The 17,169-nt window shown below is 50.5% G+C and overlaps 1 protein-coding gene across 3 annotated transcripts in view; it reads left to right on the top strand.

Annotated features, from left to right (window-relative positions):
- Nucleotides 1–16,677, top strand: part of CAPN9 (calpain 9) — a 42,297-nt gene extending 25,620 nt beyond the window's left edge. For all 3 annotated transcript variants that reach the window (XM_035008371.1, XM_035008372.1, XM_035008373.1), the window contains 9 exons: nt 2,759–2,795; nt 3,868–3,948; nt 5,954–6,011; nt 7,666–7,730; nt 8,211–8,279; nt 8,563–8,641; nt 10,572–10,688; nt 13,532–13,596; nt 16,651–16,677. In XM_035008371.1, the coding sequence (XP_034864262.1) occupies nt 2,759–2,795; nt 3,868–3,948; nt 5,954–6,011; nt 7,666–7,730; nt 8,211–8,279; nt 8,563–8,641; nt 10,572–10,688; nt 13,532–13,596; nt 16,651–16,677 (598 nt within the window). The remainder of the gene's footprint in view (nt 1–2,758; nt 2,796–3,867; nt 3,949–5,953; nt 6,012–7,665; nt 7,731–8,210; nt 8,280–8,562; nt 8,642–10,571; nt 10,689–13,531; nt 13,597–16,650) is intronic.
- Nucleotides 16,678–17,169: the final 492 nt, after the last annotated feature.

Genomic DNA, 17,169 nt, shown 5'->3' on the forward strand with positions numbered 1-17,169 from the left:
TTGGAGCCATGACCCCTTTCTGCCCTTCTCCACGATCCACCTGAGAAACCAGGAGGGTTTCTTAACCCATTTGCAAAGCAGGATATGTTTCCATTTTGGTTCTGCTCCTTCCTTCCCTCGAACAAGCCACTGAAAAGCTGTTCTCTCCAACCACTCCCAGAATCATGCTCACCAGACCCTCTCGGGTGGAGCCCTTCATTTTCCAGACCCTATTTTCAAGAAATCTCTGGAGTGGGACCCACAATTAGAAGTGCTAGACTCATTTTTGAACACAGTGAAGGGGATGACTATTACAAGTTTCCTAAATGACCCGTTCTTTCAGCTTCAGTTTAAATAAATGTGGCCAAATTGTTTGGGGTTGGTCTCAGCCTATGGGCAGCGATGCCATCAACTAGGAATGCCCGAGAGAACTCACCTGGGCCTGTACTTCCTGTGGTGAACCCCCAAAGACGTTTCCCCAACCAGAGCCAACATTGAGGCCAGACTGACCCTTGTGGATCTTTTTAGGATTGCAAGATGTATCTCGGCAACAACCCAAGGAACTTTGAAAAGACAAGGTTTATTACTTACAGGTTCTGGAGGGTACATGGCACACCTGGGGCCACAGAGTGATGTCCTGAGTAGAGAGAGAGAGAGAGAGAGTACACAGGCCTGGGGTTCTGCCTTTATTGGGGTCGAGGGTAGGCCCCTAAGTTTTCGCAGGCTCCTTATTGGTGAACATAAAAGCAAACATAAAACATTCAAACATAAAAGCAGGAATTAAAGTGCTTGAAGGAAAATCAAGCAGTGGGCCAAGTGGTCTACCAGAGCTTTTTTAAAAAAGAGGGAACCTCGTGGGGAGGGTGGCTGGGCTTTGTATCTAGCTGTGTAGCTGGCTGTGTGTTTGAGATGAATGTCTTTGAAATAGATGCCTCGACGGTCAAAAACTTAATGCCAGGCACTTACACTACAATCAAAAAAGCTAATTGTCAAGTGCTTACACTACACAAGTCTGCCTTCTATTTTATATACCCGACATTCTGCCACCTCCCCCTTTGCAGTGTCTTAGCAAAATTATTTTGTGTTAGATACTTCTATGAAAAGTTTCCCATTACTACCCTTTGCCATTGGTTGCTCTATGGCAGAGGGAAAAAAAATGGTACAAGATACTAGCATCCACTTCTTTTCCCAGTAGAGACACTCTAGAGATCGCAGAGAATGGCCAAATTGGCTAATTCTGCATTTGAGCTAGATCAATCCCCAACTAGGGACCAGCCTTAGATAACAAGATGGAGCCAGCTGTGAGTTCATGGCCTCTGGTTTTATCTTTTGTTTAGTGGGTTAAGATTGGATTGGCGGCAGGCGTTGAGAATACCCCCAGTTGTCCAGTCTGGTTGGGTTTCCCAAGCTGATTACAAAAGCTATGGTTCCTTCTCCTCAGCTAAATAGAAGCAATTAAAGATCTTTCTTTAATTTTTGAAAATTCTGCTGGAGAGTTGATCTCCAGTCTTCTCCCAGATACTGGTACAAGCTGAGGATGGATCTGCTCACACAAAAGCACCCACACGAAAGTCGTGCAGACTGACTGCTCTTGTGGGCAAGAAGAACAAGAGAGGAGAAGCCAGGCTGTACCTGCCCCACACCTGTGTTCCCTGACCCAGCAGTGGGGCACAGTCCGAGTCCTGGGCATTTGTAGATGGTTCGACATGGCAAAGCTAAGCCCATACTCACGCTTGCCCCCAAATGAGGTCCTTTAATCTGCTGTGATCTGGAACATAAGCACCAGCTTTGTAGCTCAGTGATTGAAGAACCACATGAAGCTTTATTTCCACTGGCTTCGTCCTCATGAGATTATCCTAAATAACCTCTGAAAAGCGTTCTGTTGTGTGTGCCCAGGGGATAAGGAGGAGGGGAGAACTAACCTAGTTCCATCTTAATGTTTGCTTGTTGGTATCCCCTTTGACGTTTTAGCAGTCTTTCTTGGGGAGTGCTTCATGTTTACTCTGTAAGATTAGATTCTTCCAAATGTTTTAGCATCACCGAAAGCTAAAGCCTGGTCCTCTTCTCAATATTACCACTTCCCAAACACTATAGGTTCCCTTAAATATGTGAACAGGGAAATAAACATTTCCATTGTTTGTCCTCTTTTCCCCAGACATAAGCACACACACACAGCCTACCCCCGACACCCACAGTGAGAGCAGGGATTCACTTCCTCGGGGAGGGGCCAGGGGTAAAGGATGGAGCTTTTGGAGGGAATTTTAAGTTCTGACTCAACTTGCTCTATAATCTTTTCCAATTCCCCCAGAAATAATTCACCCTCAGTAGACTGAATGATGGTGTCCAAGGAACTGAATCTCCTTTGGGGATGTAGAGCTCATGGGGCATATTTAATGAATCTGCTTCACTTGTGGATCCTCTAGGATTCTGCTAGCCTATGTAACGCTTCATAAATATCCCTTGTTATAGGGCATCCAGGAAACAGGGGTGGCAGCTGGTTCAGTTTCTTTTACTTCTAGAAGTTTAGAACTTACAAGTTTTCCTTGCCGATGGCTCAATTGCCTCCCTCTTATTTTCATGCCCAGCAGGGTCTGAGTAATAAGGGGGAGGAGAGGGAGGTCAGTGCAGGGGGTCTGCGGCCCCTGTGAAAGGTAAACCTCATGGAAAAAGAAGGGCTTCAATGGGCCAGAAACTTCCACTACCTCTGGGTCCTTGGGTGCTGCAGATCCTAGAGAGGAAGTTAATCCACAAGTAAGCCAGCGTGTTTTCTGCCCCCCAGGGACATGGATGGGGACGTGAACATTGAACTTCCGGAGGTGAGCCTTCGTAGGGTACTCTGGAGGGTGGGGTTCAGTGACTGTCCCGAAAGTTCCCTTCAATCACAGTGTCATTCAGAGCTTTGAAGTTCAGGGAATGGTTTATCTGCGATCCGGTGAGTACCTTGATTCCAACCTCGTGGGGGACACTCCTTCTACCTTCTAAGGCTCTCATGTCCCACCAGGATGGGGCATGGGAACGAGGTAGGTGCCCTGAAGAAAGCTTTGTTTGGACCAATGTTTCTCTGTGCACGATGTTTCTTCACCATGAAATTGCAAACATGATTTTGTCCAACTCGCTCTGTTCCGAGAGTTGGGTGCTGCTTCTGAAGGGGGTGGGATGTCTTTAAAATGCATTCGGTTTAAGAAAAATAATCAAGAAGAAAATGAGAGTGGCTAGTAGATTCCCTGACAGTGGACTTGGAGGAACACGGGACTTCCTCCCTACCATATGTGTATTGGTAGGAGGCAGAGGGGGTGGGTTTTATACTTGTCCAAGGGCTGTAAGACTTTGAAGAGGTGCTGAGGTGTACCTGGGACAGTGTGACGCTTCCAAAGTCAGCACTGATCTGCACAAAACAAAACTAAAACACCCAAAGCATTTGCTGAGCTCGTTCCATGCGCTAGGCCCAGGCCTGCCTGCTAGAGACAGACTGCGGCCTACAGAGATTTCACCACCTGTCAAGACAGATGGTTCAGCAAGTAATTACAGCTGAGAGTGGTGAGGAGTCTGATAGAGGAGGTGCAGGGAGCCGTGGCCACCCTGGCTGGGACCCCAGCTCGGTCAGGACTCCAGCCTCCCTTAGCGCGCTTATCTGCTAATGTCCCCCCTGATTGGTCCTTCCAGATTCTCCCGCTGAAGAGCCTTCACAAGGAATCCGACTGCCATTCTTAATGCTCCAGGCAGTGGCCACTTCTGGCCCCTCCTCACCGCAGTGAGGTCCCAGCCTCTCCCGTGGGACCACAAGGTCTCCTGTGCGCGCCTCTTTTTCTTGGTATTTCTTTGGGATAATCGTAAACGCCAAGTGTCTTTTCTGTGCATCCCATGTAAGTTCCTCTGGTTTCTTTTTAGCCTCCGAAGCCGACTCCACCTGGCCAGGAGACAGAGGAGGAACTGCAGTTCCGGGCCCTGTTTGAACAAGTTGCGGGTGAGGTAGGGCTGACTGCAGGCTGCCCTTGGCCTTGACCCCCTGCAGTCACCTAAGAAGGGGCCTGGTTTCCTCCACAGCCCAGGGATGCAGTAAGGTGTTTGTCAGCAGCACTTCCCAGAGGCCTGGTGGAGCTAGAGCCAACGAGAGGCCAGGCCTGATCATTTGGGAGGCTCTAAAGACCGCCTCCCCCACCGCACCCCTCCTGCCGGGCTGCCACCGTTGGTGGGACAAGGGCCCCCAAAGGAGCTCAGCCCGGCCCAGGGGCTTTCTGTGGAAGGCTAGAGGAAGCCTTGAAGAGGTGGCTCATTGCACCCTGTCCACAAACCACTGCTTTTAGAATGTTCTCTCTGCTCTGGTGGAAGGTGGTATTGTTCGGGGACGTCACCATGAAATTGCAAACATGATTTTTGTCCGGTAACATCAGCGGCATGGCTAGGTTTGGCAGTTCGGGCCAGGGCAGCCACTGGGGAAGGAGAGGATCTGTCTCTCGCCTCCTGCTCTCCGACCCCGACCCCGTTCTTGCCCCCTCGGTTGTCAGCTTGTTTGTTGGGGGCCCTGGCCACTCTTGGGGGCCCTGGGTATCCCTCGCCCCAGGCTCCGTTCTCCTAGAAACTGCCCCACCTGTGCTCCCTCGTAGCCATAAATAAAATTAGCCTGATTGACCATTTCATGGTGGGTGCTGATGACTCCATTTGGTTCCTTCCCCTGCCAGGGCTCCTGAATCATAAAAGAGGTGGGACACCTGCACCAGGGCGGGGGGAGCCCTGATGGTGGGATTTCAAGCAGTGTAAGAACTAGCAGGGCAGGGAGACCTGGGGACTGCAGTCTGGGTGGAGAAAAATGGGGACTCGTGTGACTTACTTTGTGTAAGCCACAGCAGGCAAGGTGGCCATCTGCTCTTCCCAGGGCGGCCTGCAGCCCCTGGCAGGGTGGAGCAGGGCTGGGCGGGATAGGAACGCCAAACGTCCAGCTCTGGGTGCTGGCTGGAAGACCGGCCTGGATGAGCTCCTCCTCACGGCTGAGGAGGGACAGAAGTTGCCAGAAATGGAGACCCAGGTTTGGAAGAGAAGTGAGGGAATGTTGCAGGAGATTCTTTCCAACTTTACTAATGACCAAAAAGCACCTGTAGAATCAGCTAGCTGGTTCCAGTCCTGCTCTTCTTCGGACTGGCCTGATGGCTCAGACGTGTGGCTCCACCTCTGGCCTGCTCTGTCCCAGGGGGGCTTGGGCTGCATCAGCGATTCTTCTCTAGGGCTGAACACCCCAAACCCCGTTCCCCAGGCCTCAGAAGCTCCAGGGGTGGAACCTGGGCAGGCGCATATGGAAATAACTTCTTAGGTGACTGTTTCGCACCACTAGCTCAAAACCCTGGACCAAAGGAGCCGTGAGTCCGTGCTACTCAAACTGTCATACACATAACCCTTGCCAGAGCATCCTGGGAAAATGCCGATTTCCTCCCCAGAAGGTCTGGGGAAGGGTCTGAAACTCTACAATTCTGACAAGCTTCTAAGGACCCCGGATGCTGAGATCTCGTGGACTTAGTGGACGGCCCGAGATCAGTGGTTCTGAAAACACCCTACAGGTTTTGAAAAGAATCCATGGGACATCCTCCCAGTCTTCTGATTGAAATGGTCCCTGGAGTGAGCTCCCAGCGCGGAGTGAGCCCCCAGGGTGGGCATTTTTAATACTCTCCAGGCGGTTCTGCTGTGCAGGGGCTTGGAGACCCAGACACGAAAGTCCTCCAACAGAAGCGCCACGTGGGGAGCTTTAGCTCAGGGGGTAGGGACGCTTTCCTCCCCTGGCCCAGTTTTTCCATCCTTTCTGGGCTGGGCATGTGAGTCCCTGAGAAGTTAAGCAGACTACAGTCATGGGAAATGGGTACACGGGCCCGCAGCAGGGTCCTTGAGGGCCGGGCTTGTCGCTTGAGCCCAATCAAGCTCAGAACTAGAAGCAACTAACAAAGAAGGCGCTAAGGGCCATAAAAAGCAATTGTCTCTCCTTCAACAGGACATGGAGGTGACAGCGGAGGAACTGGAATATGTTTTAAATGCTGGGCTGCAAAAGAGTAAGTGCTCATCCCCCCCCCCATCGGGGACCCCAGGGCTCCTCTGGAGGGGACGTGTGACCTGTGACCTCATGCTGCCTGGCTCTCCTCCAGCTCCTCCAGGCTCCCTGCTCTCCAGGGCTGACTTTGGGTAGACTTTCAAAATAGCTTTCATTGCTTATTTCCTGATTACGAGAACGATGCCCATTATGGGAGAAAATTACATAAAAATGCAAAAAAGCCTAAAGACAAAGACAGAAGCCACCAATAATCTAACCACCCATAGATAACTGCTGTTGAGATATGTGTGTGTGTATCATGTGTCGTTGGTGTGTCTCTCAGGGTGTGCATATCTGTACACACACACAACTGCCATTAAATTGTAGATACAATTTTGTTAATGCAACAGCTTTGAGACATAATTCACATACTATACAATTCACCCACCACGGTTTTTAGTGTGTTTGCAACATTGTGCAACCATCACCACAACCAGTTTTGGAACATTCCATCACTCAAAAACTATACCCAGGACCAGTCACTCCCCACCTCCCCCAGGCCCTGAAACAACTGATCTACTTCCTGTCTCTATAGACTTGCCGATTCTGGACTTTTCATATAAAAAGAATTATGTGGGGTGCCTAGGTGGTTCGGTCGGGGAAGCACCTGCCTTCGGCTCAGGTCATGACCCCAGGGTCCTGGGATCGAGCCCCGCATCGGGCTCCCTGCTCGGCGGGAAGTCTGCTTCTCCCTCTCCCGCTCCCCCTGCTTGTGTTCCCTCTCTCGTTCTCGCTCTCAAATAAATAATTGTGGTTTTTTAATTAAAAAATAATAAAAATAAAAAGAATCATGTAATAGGTGATCCTAAGTGACTTCTTTCACTTAGCATAACGTCTTCAAGATTTATCCACGTTGTAGTGTTTGCCAGGACTCTTCAATCCTTTTTATGGCTGGGTAATATTTCATTGTAGGAGTATACCAGGTTTTGTTTCTCCATTCCTCGCGGATGGCCATGAGGGTTGTTGCCACTCTCTGGCCGTTATGAATAATGCTGCTGTGACCATTCATGAACGAGTCACCTGTGTGGACATTTCTCTTGGGTATATACCTCGGACAATTGCTGCCTTACACGGTAACTCTGTACTTCCTGTTTTAAGGAACCATCCGACTGTTTTCCAAAGTGACTCTTTTACGAGCGGTGTACAAGTGTTCAAGGTTCTTCAATAATTGCAAATCCTGCCTTTTAAACTGACTTTTTATGAGCATTTCCGCAGATCATTAAATGTGCTTCAGAAACATGGTTCTTAAGGACCGTGTAACAATCCATCCTTCGCACATAACCTTTTCTGCTCCTACCCTTCCATTGGTCATCTATGTCATCTCTAAATTTTTGCCATTATACATAACCAGATGATAAAGATGTTAAATTGTAATTCTTGGCTTGGGATTCTTAAAACTAGGATAAGTGAATGGAAAGATCTTCCCGTTTTTTATATTGTGCAGTGTTGCCTTCCCAAAGGCCATGTCAGTTTCTGCTCTCACCAGCAGCCTGAGAGTGAGCACGTCTCCCCCTCACCAACCCCGGGATCTGACCACGCTCTTGGACTTCCAGCAGCCGGCAATAGGCTTATCTTATCCCATGTCCAATGAATTCTGCTTTCATGTGTGATTTCAGAAAAGGACCTCCAATTCAAGAAGCTAAGCCTGATTTCCTGTAAAAACATCATTTCTCTAATGGATGTATCCTTCCAATCTGTGGGCAGAAAGGGCTGTGTTTTCCTGTCGTGCAGACCCTCTTAGAATGTGGCACCTTTAACCGGTAGGATAGTCTTCTTCTCGGGGAACATCCAAAGACCAGGCAGCCCCTAGAACTGGAACAGAATCAAGAGGCACAGACTGTCCAGTGGAGGGGGGGGGATGCTTTTGGAGGGACTTGGGGTGCCACTTGGGGGGTCTTGTTGCCACTTTGGGGTCCCAGCTAAGGGAATGTTTTTATTGTGCTTTCTCGAACTTGCTGGTGCCATCCCCATCTTACCTCTGCCATTTCCCCTCTTCAGAGATGCGTGGTTTGATAGTTAAGCCACCTCCCTAGGAGCCCTGACTCTGCCACCTGTCCCCCAGGCCAGCCGGTTGCCCCTCCATCCCTGAAGTCCCGCGAGGCACCTTGGGTTGAGACCCTGCTCATCTTCCTTCCTTCCTTCCTTAACGTGCTCGGCACAGACCAGTGGCAACGGGAAGCTAGAGTTCGGGGAGTTCACAGTGTTCTGGGACAAGCTGAAGAAGTGGACAGTACGTGATCCCGCCGGGCAGGGCCTCTGGGGATTGCGCCAGCCTGGAGCAGGAGGGGGTCTTCAGCGGCCAAGGGAAAGGGCTGAAGGGAAGGAATTGTGATGCAATTCCCCAGTTCCCTTCTCCTGCTTATAGAAGTACCCCAGAGCTTGCCCCCGGAAGGGAAAGGAAAGCAAAAGGTGGAGGAGCCTCTCCTCCTGTCCAGGCTGTATGCAGTTACTGTCAAAGGTGGTGCCTTCGGGTACCCTCCCTCTGGTTCTCAATGCCTCTGTCCTCCCCACAGAACCTTTTCCTTCAGTTCGACACTGACAAGTCGGGCACCATGTCTTCCTACGAGCTGCGGAGCGCCCTGAAAGCCGCAGGTAAAGCAAAGCCTGGGAGGTCAAGTGTGGGCTGCGCGTGGCCAGGGACTGTGGACGGCCCCTTGCTTCTCATGCCCTACGAGGTGGCCGGTCTTTGACCCGAGTTCATGCTTCTTGAGGGCACAGCCCTGCGAGCGCCAGGGCCAGGCCTCAGGCTCAGGACTCGCTCGCCCACGCCAGGGCCGTGTTTTAAACCACTGTGTGGACATTGGCAGGAATCTGTAAAATGGATCCACTAAGGGTGAACTTAGCCTGACCCCCTCTGCCACCTCTGGCCAAGTTTTCTGGCCGAGCAGAGGTACATGTAACCCTTTGGTGGCAAGCCGCAGTGCCCCCAAACCTCTAATTGCTGCTTTCGGAGGGTGATGACCATGGATGAGGCAGGGCGTGCCCGATCCCATGATTCAGGGTCGGGGAACGGAGCTCCTCTGCCACCTGCAGCCCTGTCCCTGGCCTTGTCCCCGGCTTTGTCCCCAGCAGACGGAACCCAAACCAGATGGTAGTCACGGTTTATATCAGCTCTGTACACAAAGGATGGGAGCCAGGTGGTGTCCCTCGCCCTCTGGCAGTCACCACCAGGGCACCCCGAGTCTCTGGGGCTCTGCCGTCCTGGGCTCACAGCCGTGGTTCTGAGGCCACTGCAGCCCCCAGCCCCTGCCAAGTTGCGTGGTGTTTCTCACAAAGCGTGCTTCACAGACATGCCCCCTGGGCCCTGCCAGAGCTTAGAATCGGGTTCCCTCCCAGGTGAGCCAAACATCTGGAAACATCGTCAGCTTCATGGTCTGATAAAGGGACAGAATGTCCAAAATCGGGACCATCTTGGGTCCTACGAAAGGGAGGAAAAAAACCAAGGTTAGTTATAAAGTGGAAAATACCACAGAGGAGGAGGGCCTGATTTTCTTAAGGGCTGGTGACCGTGTTTCTAGGGGAGGAGGATGGAGCAGAGGGGCAGACGTGGGGGGCAGGAGGGTGCCCTGCTCTCCCCTCCTCCAGCCCCATGGAGAGCACATGCTAGGATCTGGGGTATCACCAAGAACCGACACCACTGGCTGGCTCCAGAAACCGCTCCCAGTGTCTGACTAGCCTCCTCTTCTGTCTGGGATTGGGACTAAGGAGCAGGGAAGACCTGGGTAGACGTCTGAGCAGTACATTGAATGTTCCCTGGGAAGTGAGCATGTAGACTGAAGTCAAGGGGGGGATCCCTAGGATGTAGGTTAGACACTGAAGCATTAAATATTGGATCTAAAGTGACTTTACCTCTAAAGCCCTCATTTAACCAATAAGGACAGGAATCCCAGAGAAGCAAAGCAGACCGCCTCTGGCTCAGCCTGTGTGGGTGAATGAGCCCCTGCCCCAGGGGGTCACTCACCTGGGGCAGGAGCATCCCTTCTAGAAACACGATTTCCAGAGCCCTCAACACCTTTGGGTTAAAGTGCTCTCCAGAAGGGGAGGTGGGGGAGAAGGGGTGGGAGTAGGGCTCAGACACCATCCGGCTAAGTTCCCGCAAGTGAGGCTTCCTGAAAAGTCAGCAAGATACAACGGGTAGGTGAATGTCAAAACCAAGAGCATGGGACGCCTGGGTGGCTCAGTCAGTTAAGCGTCTGCCTTCGGCTCAGGTCATGATCCCAGGGTCCTGGGATCGAGCCCCGCATCGGGCTCCCTGCTCCGCGGGGAGCCTGCTTCTCCCTCTGCCTCTGTCTCTCTCTCTGTCTCTCATGAATAAATAAATAAAATCTTAAAAAAAAAATCATTAAAAAACCAAGAGCATGACCTCACAAGTCCACCAGCATCCCTCCTGATGGAGACGCACACTGTCACGCTGCATCCACGCTGAGGACGGGGAGCCCACCTGCTGACTGGATGTGCCCCAAAGGTGCGCCCCATGGGGCCCAGCCAGGACCAGTTCTGTATCTCCTCCCCGGCCCCACAGGCTTCCAGCTGAGCCATCACCTCCTGCAGCTGATCGTCCTCAGGTACGCGGACGAGGGGCTCCAGCTCGGCTTCGATGACTTCCTCAACTGCCTTGTCCGGCTGGAGAATGCGAGCCGTGAGTGGCTGGTGGGGCTGCGCCCCCTGGGTCCCGAGGGGGGTCCCCGTCCCCTCAGTTCCCTTCCAAGAGTGGGTGACAGCCAGCCAGCCATAAATCCTGGCGACAAGAGGCTCTGTCGTGTGATCTCTGCCATGTGCGTGGTTAGATGAGGGGTGGGGGTGGGGGAGTCTTCTTTGCCGGGCCGTCCTTAAGAATCTTCTCATCCACGGCCTCTGGGTTCGGGCCACTCCGCTTGCTGAGTCATCCTCCGCGTGTCCTTGCAGGGGGGGTGGGTTCCGCCTCCTATCTGAGGGAAGGTCTGATCCGGGGTCAAATCCATCATAGCCCATAGAATCAGAGGAGTCTCTCTCTCTCCCTCGTCTTCTCTTTCCTCCTCTGTTCCCCTCCCTCCACCCTACCTTTGTGGTTTTTTTTGTTTGTTTGTTTGTTTTTTAAAGATTTTTTATTTATTTATCTGAGAGAGAGAATGGGAGACAGAGAGCATGAGAGGGGGAGGATCAGAGGGAGAAGCAGACTCCCTGCCGAGCAGGGAGCCCGATGCGGGACTCGATCCAGGGACTCCAGGATCATGACCTGAGCTGAAGGCAGTTGCTTAACCAACTGAGCCACCCAGGCGCCCCTACCTTTGTGTTTTTTAAGCCCTAGATGCTGACCTGGTTTTCCCAAACAAGATGTGTTACCCCAAGAAGAGAGAGAGAAATTATGTGTAGGGATCCTTAGAGCGTGCAGTTTGTGATCACACTGTCACCAAGTTGAAGCTGAACGAAGCGCATCCAGGGGCCTGGAACCCAGCACCAGGGTGGCCACCATGATTGGGGGCGGGGGAGAGAAATGTGTCGGTGCCCAGCGCCCTGCACACCTGAGGATGCCCATGCTTGGTTTCACGCTTCAGTGTCACCATCTTGAATCTTCATCATTTTTTAACAAAGGCTCCCACATTTCCATTCTGCACTGGGCCCCATGAAGTATGGACCTGTCCTGCTTGGCATTTTCTAAAGGATGTTTGCTAGGTGACCTCAAAGACTTGCTAAACCAAGGCAAGGCCTGTGATCCTCGGGTCTACAGTGCCAGAGGTCCCTTTGCTTCTTTTGTGACACTTGTGTTCTACATGTGATTACCTGTCCCCAGGCTGTAATCCCCGGGAAAACCGCACTTAGGGGACAAGTGAGGCTTATGGGTGGGCTGCTCATTATGACTTGAGAGAGGCAAGCAGGTGCTGAAGGGCCTTGCACGCCAAGCCAGGAGGCTGGGCTTTCTCTAGGTGGTTACCACTAGCTAGTAAGAGGTGCGTTTTAGAAAGGCCCCCCTGAAAGGTAGTCACTTACTAGAATTACACAGTGGTCAAAACGGACCTAAAAAGAATGAGATTTGGTAGCTTCTCTTCTCTCAGCTGCCCCTGTCCTTTCTAAATCCTCTCAGCCTGATCCTTCCCAGCAGGGTGTTCTCAGCTTGTTCTTACAAAATCGAGGAATATTAGGGAGAAGGCACTTTGGGCTTAACACCATCCTACTCCAGGATCCTCTCCTTAGATCCACCACCTGGAGAACTTTTTAAAATACCAAGGCTAGGGCTTTACCCCAGGATTATTCAAACTTTTAATTCTCAAAATTTTTAATCAGACACTTGAATATAAGGAATAATAATCAGTCCCCATGGGCCCCACACCAGGGTTCCTAAACTTTACCACACATTACAACCCCTCCGGTAGCTTTAAAAAATTTCGATGACCTGGGGTTGGGGGGGTGGGCAAAATAGGGGAAGGGGATTCAAAGGAAAAAATGTTTTGTGATAACCAGGCTGCACAGGAGGCCAATTAATTAGAATCCAGGGGGTGGCACGCAGCATCGCTGTTTATAAAAATCCCCCAGATGGTTCCAGCGCCTTACACCAGCCTCAACAATCATCCTGCTAATCTTTCATATGTTCTTCTAACATATACTTTTTTTGAATTATTTGATAACAGAGCTCAGAAATTCAGTCCTTCCCTCTGTAAATATCTCTAACAGGTAGGCTTGTTTTCAGCACAGTGCTCATGCTGTCTGTACCCCCAACACACTTCTCAGTGAGCCCTCAACATCATCTAAGACCTGGCCCATGCTGAACTTTGCCAGGTCCTCTTTCCACGTTTGCTTGCTTGTCTAGGGATCTACTCACTGCACTTGGCTGTTGGGTTCTGTCTCTTTTGTTCTATGACAGTCCCCTCCCTTTTTGTTATATTTTTAAAGTTCCTGGGAGACTCTTAGGGGAAGCCAGACTTGACTGGCTTGGCCACTTCGATTAAAAGGGGAGACTGAGGCCCAGAGAGGAAAGTAGTTTTTAGTGCGTTAGCTGAGACGTCCAGATCAGCCAGCTCTCCGTCCTCCCCCTGCTCCTCCTACATGTGCGGGCACCTACAATGCTCACCTTCTCCTTAGGGACTCGTAGAGATTGAACGGCTTTCAAGACTTATGCAAAACTTCATGTACATGAGCTTTTTCTCTGGGGAGAAGGCCCGTGGATTACGAAGGACCTGTAGCTCCCCAAAAAGTTAGCACAGGGGAGATGTTTGGGGTCCAGGAGCTGGCCAGCTGACCGGCATATTGTAGAGGACAGCACGTGCCACCCAATGCTAAGGCCACCAGCTCTGCCATCCCAGGAATTCAAGAGCCTCCACCGTGTGACAGAAATCCCTGTGCAGTTGGCCTGAGTCTGGCCTGCCATTCCAGAAGATCCTTGCTTACCACCAGATGGAGCAGCTCCTCCACGGACTGCCCTGCAGGCCCCAAGGTCACTAGGAAAGAAAGAAACCTGTTGAAGGAACTGTCCCCACAATGATGCCTTTCTCGTGTCTCTCCTGTTAGGGGTGTTCCAGGCTCTCAGTACGAAGGACAAGGACAAGGAGTTCATTCATCTCAACATAAACGAGGTATGATCCAGCCAGGGCTAGGCAGAGCCCCCGCTCTATAAATGTTTGCTGAATGCACGTGAAGGTCACACTTAGCCATGGGCGTAATAACAACAATGAAACTGCTAATATTTTTTAGGTACTAGTCAGTTAGCAGCCAATGCAGTCGTTACAATAGTCCTGTGAGCTAAGGATTAACAGAATCCTCATTTGGCAGAAGTGGAAACTGAGGCATAAAATGATTAATCACCTGGAACAGAGTGAGCAAGTAAACCCTGCCTTCTTCTTCTCTTCCTTCTGCTGTATGGGTTCCTCAGCCTGCCTGCCTTCTAGCTTCCCTTGCGCATGTTGTCCTGTGGGTCTCATGATTCTTGGGGGGGGGTGTGCATGCACATGCATGTATGCACATGTTTGCACTCACCTCAAAAACCCTGAGAAAGACACAACTTTTGCCAGTTACAGGGCTAACCACAGCAAAAATGATGGAGGGAAGAGCCTGGATCAGAGTCTCAGAGGCTTCGAAGAGGTGTCCCAGGTGTGGACCGTCCTGTCCCCACTGCCTAGAGTGCGGTCCGCAGACCAGCGGCGTGCGCATCACCTAGGGGAGCTGTTAGAAATGCAGAGTGCCACATAGTGATTATAGCCCACAAAACTGTTATAAACTTCAGAGTTGCTAAGAGACTACGTCTTAATTGTCCTAGCCAAACACAAAAAAGAAATTATAATCATGTGACCTGAAAGAGGTGTTAGCTAATCACATTGCAATATGTAAATACATATATAACACTTACACAGTGTTAATGTCAATTATATGTCAGTAAAATGAAGACAATAAAAAATTACACAAGCAAGAAAGGCAGAGTACCAAGCCCCACCCTGGACCTGCTGAATCAGATCTTGTTTTAGGAGGATCTCCAGTGATTCCTACACATACTAAAGTTTGAGAATGCTGGTTAGACATTCTCCTACCCAAAGGCAGGGAGGAAACTATAGAATGCCTCCCTTCACTGGTTCCCATGATTTCTTTCTTTTTTTTCTTTTAAAGATTTTATTTATTTATTTTGACAGAGAGAGACACAGTGAGAGAGGGAACACAAGCAGGGGGGAGTGGGAGAGGGAGAAGCAGGCTTCCCGCGGAGCAGGGAGCCCGATGCGGGGCTCGATCCCAGGACCCTGGGATCATGACCTGAGCCGAAGGCAGATGCTTAACCGACTGAGCCACCCAGGTGCCCTGTTCCCGTGATTTCTATTGCCCATTTTTCTCCTTTCTTCCCCCGTGTCTTCCTGTCCAGCTTTGCTTTCCCTTGGACCTAACAGTAGCAAAGCCAGCAGCCCGAACCTCCTTCCCGTCTCTGAGCTCTTTCCCCTCCCCACCCTCTTCCACATTCACACCACAAACACTGGCTCATTTCCAAATTCAGTAGCAACTTTGGATTTGTGTTCCACTTTAATGACTATCAAGATAAAGAAGGTGATGACAGTGTGTATTAAATGGGATGGAACATCCCCTTCTGTGCTTTGATTTTGATCAGTTCACCCGCTCTGCGCCTCAGTTTCCCCATCTGCAGAGAGATCAGGCCTTAATCTTACATCAAAAGTTTGGTGTCTAAAAAAATATCATGTAATTTGGCCACTTATTGTGTCCCCTTATCACCAATGTTCTGTGTGTATCTCCGATCCCTGGATACACTGTGATTTCCCTGAGGACAGACACTGGGCATTTTCCTTTTCTAGTATTCTCTCTAAACTTCAAAGCACACAACACAATAAATATAACTCCTCTGACCGATAACCATATAAAACACCTGGGGGGTTCCAGAAAAAGATGTGCATAATCCAACTGGCCCCTTATGAAAACAAGAGGGACCCCTAGACCCAGATTTCTCAATTACATCAATATTTGGCCACTATTAAGCATGAAGAAAGGACAGTGGCCACCTGTCCAGAGTGCAGGGGTGAGTGGGCAGGTTTGGTACTCAACACTCTCTCCCAAAGTCTTCAACGAACGTACCAGAAGCGTGGAGGAAGCGTTCTATTGCCTCAGAGTCAAGGGGTCACTTTCAAACCAAGTGTCCGTGGGCGGGGGGGCTGGAATGAGCTCTCTATCCTGTCCACCCTCCCCTCAACAGACCCAAGTCATCTGGTGTGAGCTCCTGCCCCGCCCACAGTTGTCCATCTCTAAGACAACAGGACAAATCTTCGAGTCTTCTCCCTCTTTCTCCCTTCGAGCCCATCACCCTCAACTCTGGCTGCACAGTAGGATCACCTAGGGAGATTTTAAAATCCCAATGGCTTGGCCATGACCCAAACCAATTAAGTCCAAATCTCTCGGGGTGGGGCCCAAGCATTGATATTTTTAAAATTCCCCCATGAGTCCAGTATGCAGCCAAGTTCAAGAGCCCCCTGTCATCCACCTAGGTAACAATCGGATCCTTGCCCCACCTACAGTTACTCTGCTAGAAGAGTCTGTGTGTCTTCCTTCACCCAGCTGCCTTCCCTGACCCTGACCTTGGCATACGCTGTGTCCAGGAAATGGGGCAGAGAAGAGAGAAGAAACCATCCCACATAATTGTGTTTCCCCGTGACCATGCTGTGATAAGAAAGCAGGGGGCAAGGGGAGGAAGAGGCAGGATGCCCTCAGGCTAGAGAAGGAACTGCATGCAACTTCACCAGTTCACTTGTAAAGAGCCCCAGATGCTGAGCCTGCAGCCTCTTCCTGATGGACCACCTCTGTCCTAACCGTCAGGGGACCCCTCATCAAAGAGGAAAAGGCACTTCATATTGCCCTGCCTGAGGTGCCTCAGGAAGGCTCTCTTCTTTGCCAGGGAGAAAGCACATTTCTCTCTCTCTCTCTGCACTTGACTTGAACTAACTCAGAAAGATCTCAGGACCTCTGGAAAACTGAAAGTGTTGGGAATTCACATTTTAAAAATATTTCATGTTGAAGTGGAAGTCCATATTCAAAGGCAAGATGATTGGATGGCGGAACTGCTGTGACACAAACCAACCAGGGCTGGTAGGGGAGTAGAGGGATAACCAACTCTTCACTTTCTCTCTCTGTCTTTTTGTTCCCAGTTCATCAACTTGACAATGAACATCTGAGGCTTCCGCAGCAAGGATGCAGTCTGTCCGGCCGAGTCTTGACTTTTGGACCATGAACTTCAGAACGTTTCTTGGTGTAGAGCTCTCCTCCCATTATCCAACCTTCTCCTCCCCCTGCCCCACCATCCTGATCTTGGAAGAATGAAATGGACTCAGCTATGATCTCTGATTTTATGCTCCTTCTTTGTACAATCCCTGCCCTAAGAGGGGCTGAGGTTACCACCTGTGCCTTAAGCTCAGGTTCAGGCATCGTTAGCAATTTCTCCGCCCACCTTCCCCACCTCTTCCCAGTACTAATTATCCAAAGTGTAACTCAGTGCACAGAGCCCTGGCTTCAGTGGAATGTCAATCATTACACTCGAACATCCTATACAGGACAATGTTTCTATAAATGTGTTGGGGCCTGAGATGAGAACAGAAAGTTGTGATGTCATAATTAAGTATTTTCTTCATCTTAGGTGTGTTTCCTTATTGGGGGGCAAACCTTGGGGG

This window comes from Mirounga leonina, unplaced genomic scaffold, assembly GCF_011800145.1.
Source record: "Mirounga leonina isolate KUSES-001 unplaced genomic scaffold, KU_Mleo_1.0 Mir_152, whole genome shotgun sequence".
NCBI lineage: Eukaryota > Metazoa > Chordata > Mammalia > Carnivora > Phocidae > Mirounga > Mirounga leonina.